The 7,282-nt window shown below is 42.5% G+C and overlaps 4 protein-coding genes across 4 annotated transcripts; 2 read left to right on the forward strand and 2 right to left on the reverse strand.

Moving 5' to 3' along the window:
- Positions 1-1,103: 1,103 nt before the first annotated feature.
- On the reverse strand, positions 1,104-1,334 carry PHALS_09473 (uncharacterized protein; the record flags this gene model as incomplete). Its single annotated transcript, XM_024723170.1, has 2 exons — positions 1,104-1,182; positions 1,246-1,334. 2 exons carry the CDS (start codon positions 1,332-1,334, stop codon positions 1,104-1,106), a joined length of 168 nt encoding a protein of 55 aa, XP_024571716.1.
- Positions 1,335-2,003: 669 nt separating this feature from the next.
- On the reverse strand, positions 2,004-2,334 carry PHALS_09474 (uncharacterized protein; the record flags this gene model as incomplete). The annotated part of the gene is made up of 2 exons (XM_024723181.1): positions 2,004-2,098; positions 2,166-2,334. 2 exons carry the CDS (start codon positions 2,332-2,334, stop codon positions 2,004-2,006), a joined length of 264 nt encoding a protein of 87 aa, XP_024571717.1.
- A 1,695-nt stretch (positions 2,335-4,029) lies between these two features.
- On the forward strand, positions 4,030-5,929 carry PHALS_09475 (Predicted E3 ubiquitin ligase; the record flags this gene model as incomplete). The annotated part of the gene is made up of 2 exons (XM_024723192.1): positions 4,030-5,349; positions 5,417-5,929. The coding sequence occupies 2 exons, from the start codon at positions 4,030-4,032 to the stop codon at positions 5,927-5,929; spliced, it is 1,833 nt and encodes a 610-aa protein (XP_024571718.1).
- Positions 5,930-5,993: 64 nt separating this feature from the next.
- On the forward strand, positions 5,994-7,109 carry PHALS_09476 (Predicted protein carboxyl methylase; the record flags this gene model as incomplete). Its single annotated transcript, XM_024723203.1, has 1 exon — positions 5,994-7,109. One exon carries the CDS (start codon positions 5,994-5,996, stop codon positions 7,107-7,109), a length of 1,116 nt encoding a protein of 371 aa, XP_024571719.1.
- Between the last annotated feature and the right edge of the window lie 173 nt (positions 7,110-7,282).

Here is a 7,282-nt window from a genome sequence, read left to right on the forward strand (position 1 = left end):
TCATGACGCGGATCCCAGAGTCTCTTAAAGAGAAAAACATTTTGCATTTAGTGCGGCTATCCAGAATTCACGGCTAACAAATACGTTTGACCTTCCATCATTATGCAAAACTACGTACGCATGCATAGAGCTGGCAACACATGCTTCCTATGGCCTTTTTCCCGGTACATCACCGCAGTACTAGAACAAGTGCTCTCGAGTCTTACTCTAAGTCCGATGAACGATAGTGTATCATAAAGGCTCACCATACAATGTCCGTACACCGTATGCCGACATAAGGATCCCGTTAAGACGGCAGGCCATATGTCCTGCGTCAGACTTTTGAGGAACACAGTCAGCTTAGCCCTCCAGGCACAAACCGTCTCGATATTTTTTTTGATATATCTACGCAAACTTATACACCTTGCCCATATTTGGTGAGTAAGGCGAGGTGCTTTCTGATCGGAGTAGTCAAAGCGCCTTCCTGCATCTCAGTGTGAGAGTGAGAAGCGTACGCAAGATTTGATTCCTGGGTGCTTTCTGACGGCAGAGGTCACTGCCGAAACAGCAGCGGGACTGTCAGTCAGTGCTTTCTATGAGGCCACTATATTCAGTAATACGACCTGGTGATTGTGCCGAGAACAACTTGGCTCAACAGAAGCATCAAGTGAAGAAGTGTTGTCATGTAATCCATATTGCAGTACTATGAGCAGAATCATAGAAACAGGCATCCGATGAGAGCGTTGCTTGAATCTGACGTTGCGAAGTTAAACCCACGACGTCGACACCAAGGCAGGCCACCGTCTACGCCTCATATTGATGATCAAAGATGTCATGCTCTTCTTAATGTAGCTCCCGACAAAGTCACGATCGTGAAACAAAAGAGGCTCCACTTTGGTGGTAAGCATGTTTCGCAGTACGATTCTGCTTATTGATTGAAAAAAGCGGTGACAGAAGGTGGGCATCGTCACAAGCGTGAACGACGCTGGGGTAGTATCATCGAAGTGTTAAGTCAACTGTTTAAGGATCTTTGGAGTGAGGGGGGTCATTTCACACTAATATGTAACTTGCTCCGTTACAATGTTACTATCGCACTGGGTAGACTAGTTGAGATGCTTTGGTAGTCACTGGCCATTTCCCAGGGCCTGCTGGATGCGCCGCCAGCAAAATTTAGCTTCTGGTGGTGCAGCTAAGTAGATTACACTGCGCTTATGCGACTATCTCTATCGCCTGCTAATTCGGCCAGACTGAGTTAGAAATATTCACATCAAACACTCGCGAGCTATGCTTGAGTATATACCCTTTGAAAGATATTCGCCGTGTAAAAATGTGTATTTGGAGGTGATAGAATCCATTTTGGTGGTGATATACTAGATAATATGTTTTTGGGTACAGACGATAAAAAATCACGTTCAAAGTCGGGAACTTGTTGGTACAATCATATATTATTCTATGAAAGTGGTTTGGATCGGCCAACTACTTGCTCAAAGCTCGACTGGCATGCGCAGCGGAAAGCTCAAACAGTTCGAGATTAAAGACGCACATGAGTCGCGTTCATACTCGCCACTCTGGTGAAGAATCTGGAGCCTATATAAGAACTCGTATCTAGTTCTATCAGCAACTTCATGAGTGACATACATTAGTTTTCATGCAGCGGATCGGCCGTAGCTCTTTGCTTCAAGGAAGCTAAGCTAAGGTCATTAACCTTACGTTTTTTATAGGAGCCAGTACAAGTGCAGCGGATCGCAATCTGCTGTCTCCAAGAGTACTGAAACCATTAAGTAAGTGAACTCTTCCGTTCGCTGTTGCTTAGACTAAAGTCCCTCTAAGTTTCAACTCTACTATAGATCTATTGTGCGTTTCAATAGAAACATCTCCTTAAGCATCTCAAGTCGATTCCGTTATAAGCGCAACTTGACCTGCTGTTGTCGAACCAATATCTTACGCTTTCCAGACAATTAGATTGAAATTGCAAATGTACTCGTCAAAGTAGTATTCGCTTGCGCAGCATTCGATAGCATATTTTATATGCTCGTTGCTGATACATTTCCAGCGATGGTCGGAGTTGTCGAGGCGTGACACCACATTGTAGGTACGTAGCACAACATCACAAAGTTATCTGTGTCAATTTGTCTATCCAGGAATTAAGCCCAAATGCAATAAGTACTTATTTGGCCAGCGCTAACAACGCGGTTTGTTGGGGTAAATGATAAAGAGATCGGTGACCCACACTAGTGACGTTTGGTTGTGCCGCAATCGGAGTGTCCCAGAGATAATTTCAGATACTGTCAGTAAATGCAACGCCCCCTCAGATGTAATATTTGGTTGTATAACAGTTTGAGGAGTATCAGTCATGTTTGTTGCGGTAAGATTCCGAAAAGGGCTGATGTCTTTGATTGCATCGACCCAAACAAGCTTTTAATTTGGAGTTGCTGTTTTTCATCAACGTTTCGAGCGTAACAAGGCCGTCACATCTCTTGATAAATTAAAAAGCTTCATGCCATTACTTACGACACACGACTGCCGAAAATAGCGGACAGTATGCGGAGGCAATGAACTTGCACGAAAGCGCTTATAGCTTATTTGATTGCAGACCTTTCATTGGAATCGAATTGGACTACGATTTGTTTGGAGCTCCCAGTTCAGTGCAGCTAGCGCAAGGGCTTTTTTCATTCATCAAACCTCGTCAAGAGAGTGGCGCGCCTTGGGCCGTATAGTAAAGGCTATCTCTAATTCGATAGGACTAGTTTAAAATCGAAAGATGAAAGATTTGAGAAGAAACTATCAGTGACTATACTCAACTATGCTGACGAAGGAGAGGATATTGTTTGACTATCTGATACTTGCGGATATGCAGCATCCGTTGTATATGTACCCTGCTTGTCTCCTTCTTTTTTGGCTGATAGGAGTGACGGCTCAAGTTTCAAGCAAGCTCGACCGTCAAGACCCTCGCTTAGAAAACATCGAGTCTCAGTAAGTTGCTCTGCGTGTACTAGACAGATTTCGTTTGTGCGATCGTTGGGACCAGCACTAGAGTAAGCGATTCACTTGAAGAAAGGAGGAACTAAAGAAAAACTGAAAAATTTCGAATTCCCTGTTGGATCTTAAGGTGGAGTTTGAGCTCCTCGACGACTTCGAAACTTATCTAGTCGCGGGCCTTTTTGAGTTACAATCCCAATCTGGTAATGGCATGGCTAGAATCTTGCAAGCCCATGTGTCAATTGATGTCCAAGAAGATATTTGTCAAGCACTTGAATTCTTTTGAAATTCTGGCAAATCATGAATACACATCTGTCAAATAGCTACGATAATTATTTCTTTACACGAACACGGCGCTGCAGTAGCTCTCGTGAAAGACATGAGACTGTATGAACTTGATAGCAACAAAATGTCAGGTCCCTTCAAGAAGCAGAGGTGGCAGTATGCCGAAAAAAACGATTGCATATTGCGACTCAAAGGTTGTCTCTGACGAGACGGTTAAGACAATAGTATTTCTTGGTCACCAGAGTGTAATCTGGCAGAACGTTAAAAATAAGCTTTGAAATGCTGTATGCTTTGCAAGAGACGGTGGAGATTGGAACCGGTTAGTGTCATCCTCCGTCCGTGTCAGAGCCGGTGGAGTTAAATGGAGACTGTTAGTCACGAGTAAAACAACTCAACTTCAAAATAGAAGAGAATATTCATTTATGTCACGATGGAACGGTTCTAAGGAGTCAGGACCTTCGTGTAAAGCGCCCATCAAGCCACCACTTCAATGTTTGAGTCTCTCTTACCGTAGATGCTACGTACTCATTGGTCAACTCGAATTACATCCTGAACTAATACAAGCTATTCAATTTATATATTGCAAATAATATAATAATGGGTTTGCTAAATGGGTATATTTGAGTTAATTTCGTGCTTATTGCAAGTTAAAGAACACCATCATCTCTCACAAATCAATAAACATTTTAATTTAGGGTACTAATTTTTACATCTAAACCTGGCCAGAATAAGCGCAATTGTTAAATCACACAAAAATGTACCAAGGTTTAACAGCAATTAGTCTCGATGCCGCCTGTCTCCTCGACTCGCGAGTGCTCGGCGTATCTCTTAGATTTATATGAATCTTTGCATCAGCTACAATCTTTATCCGGTGAAGACGAGCGTATGCGTTGGCGCTGGCGTTTGTATCAGATGCAGCGCCAGTTTGAGTTTGACCAACAAGACGCTTGGGCCTCCTCTATGCTGACAATTATTGAAAATCATATTTCAGCGTTGCCAATCGAGAGCACTCGTAATGCACAACCTATTCGCACACACGCAACCTCAGCTATTGCGGAGAATGACGAGGTTCATCTTTCAATTGATGAAATGGATGCAAAGCGAAATGCCGATTCCGATACGACGGATACGACGGACAATTCGCTGCGAGATAGGACTCAGCTAATCAAGTATATGCAAAGTGCATCACGACGCACTATAAGGGCAATTACTCGTTCGGGTATTCGAGATCGTGGTCAGTCCTTGCCTGTGACTAGTTGTAGAATGAGTATTGCTGACTGTTCAGGCGAGACGAATGAAAGTAACGATTTACAAATCCCATCAGCTGTAACAGCTTCAAGTAATTCGTCAATGCCTGTCAGTGCTGAAGTGAAGAAGGAAAGAAATTTGATTTCAAACTTGGCGATATTTACGAGGCATGAACGCACCAATTTCCGCCATTCGATGCCCGATTCGCTACAGTCAATGGTTAACTATCTAGGACTATCAAATCTGAATGAGTTATTTCTATGCCAAATTTGCTATGATTATGTTCCAGTGAGCAAATCATACGCACTTGTGGTGTGTGGACACATTTTTTGTCAAGCGTGTTTGAAAAGCTTTTTGGAATTTAAAATTAAAGAAGGACAAGTGTATCCAAAGTGTTTCTTTGAAATATCGAAAAATGAAGCAGCATGCAATGCAGCAATTTCAGTGGATGATATCCAAGCACTTGTCTCGCAAAGAGTCTGGCAGAAATATACAACGTTTAAATTCAATAAGGATCATGAGCTTGCAAGACAATGTCCATATTGTGATCACTCACAAGTTTGTGCTGGGAGCGAAAATCCAGAATGCATATGTGAAGCATGCAATCGAGAATTCTGCTTTTTGCACAACAATGCTCATCAAGATGAAACATGCGCTGCGTATGAAAGGAGTATGATTGCTATCGAAAAGCTTAATAATTCTTTAATCAGCAAGATCTCCCGACGATGCCCTGGCTGCCAAAATTATGTTGAGAAAATTGGTGGCTGTAATCAGATGAAGTGCGTGGTTTGTAGCACAAGCTTTTGCTGGATTTGTCTCAAGATCATCGACGATAGTGTTTTTCCAGAACACTTTCAGGTACTGCATTTGGAATGCATAATAGTGAATGTGAGATTGACTTTTCAACCAATTGCAATTATTATAGTGGTGGAACATACGTGGCTGTGCGGGTAATCAAATGCTAGACAATGAAGGACAAAGTGCGACTCAAAAAGGAATTATAATGGTGATGCGAGTACTTTTTTTCATAATATTCGGCCCTCCTGCGCTCCTGGTGACTGTGATATTCTGTATCCTTTGCTGCTGTTTTTATCCATGCACAAGTGACGACAGCGTCTCGTTTCGACAAGCTTTCACGACATGTTTTTGTATCTCTGGTTACATTCTACTTGCACCCATTGTGCTAGTGCTGGGGCTTATAGCCGTTGCAATTTTGATTGCTGGTGCCACTGCAGGTGCTGTAGTTCTCGTATGTTTATCGCCTATAGTTGGTATAATTCTGCTTTTTCAACGGAATACTTGGCTATCAATATTAACTCATCGACAAGCACGCTCACGAAGCTCTAATCATGCCGAAACGGCCACTGCGTGCATCTTTGAAGACACTTACAATACTTCTTCGCCTAATGATCAGACAGCTTTTCATGTGTCAATATAAACGATGTCCAAATTTACCGGTATCATAAAAGGAGATAGAAACGGGGCATATGTATACTTTTGCAATGCCGTACAAAAGTCTGCGGCCTGAAGAGCGTGGCAACGCATTGTCCACATCTTTCTCATCTGCAGCGCTTGAATTCTATAGTGAAAAGCAGTCTGACGTGTATACAACATCTGCGAATGCGAGGCTTCAAGAGGATTTAACGCGACATGCACTAGAACTTCTGTTTCTAGATCTAACATGTACCAGGGCCAAAGCTGATGTCTTGTTGTTATTAGATGTGGGAGCTGGATCCGGATTAAGCACGAAGGCTGCTCAGAAATGGTCTCAAGAGAAAAAAATATCTGTATTTACGCTGGCGTTTGACATCAGTGCATCAATGTTGTCTTTGGCAGCGAAGGAGACTCGATTGTGTACCGAGTTTTACCGTGGCAATGCTGCACAGAGTTTCCCTATTCGTTGTGGTATACTCGATGGTGCTATTGGTATCTCTATGCTTCAGTGGTTGCAGCCAAGAGGATTAGAAGTGTGTTTCTCTTCACTATTTAAACTTCTTTCGGATGTCCATGACTCTCGTGTCGTGTTTCAGGTCTATCCGTCGAGTAAAGCAGATGTAGACAAGATGGAAATGATTGCTATACAAATGGGATTTTATCGTGCTGAAGCGTTTATATCATTTCCCCACATGACATCAGCAAAAAAGTGGTTTATTTGTTTGGAAAAACGGATAAGCTCTCAAACACACCATGCGCAAGAAGAAAAGCATGAATTATGTATATTTGCTAGACGATACGATAGGCGGTGTGTGCTACAATGGCTTGGAAATCGAGATGGTAATGTCAAAGAGATTTGGAAGCGAGTTGAGAAGGAGCACGTCAAGATTGCGTGGCACATTTGGCGGAAGTATCGACGGTATCTTGTGAACGTTGAGACTGATGTTAAAAGTGATAAAATATCCCTAATTTATCATAAGAAGATGATGCACACTAAGGCGCAGCAAACGCTAAGCATTTACCCTAGTGATGAAACAATTGGACGTGCATTGAAAGTGCATTTTGAAGAAAGAGCCGAAAAGATTACACTTGATTTCTTACAACAACATTCGGCAGAAGTCGTTCGAATAGTCCATTCAGCTTACACAGAGGCTAGAAAACGTGAGCTTGCCATGCATTTATGATCAAGGCTATGGTCACAAGCATAGTGGTCCAGGATGCAAAGTTTTCGAGAACAGCCTCTATCGTCAGCTTGACGTGACGAACATTAGCTGGAATGACTTCAGAGCACAGAGATAGATACATAATTCATGCTTTTCTTCTTGCGCATGGTGTGTTTGAGAGCTTATCCGTTTTT

This window comes from Plasmopara halstedii (assembly GCF_900000015.1).
Source record: "Plasmopara halstedii genome assembly, contig: Scaffold_42, whole genome shotgun sequence".
Lineage (NCBI taxonomy): Eukaryota > Oomycota > Peronosporomycetes > Peronosporales > Peronosporaceae > Plasmopara > Plasmopara halstedii.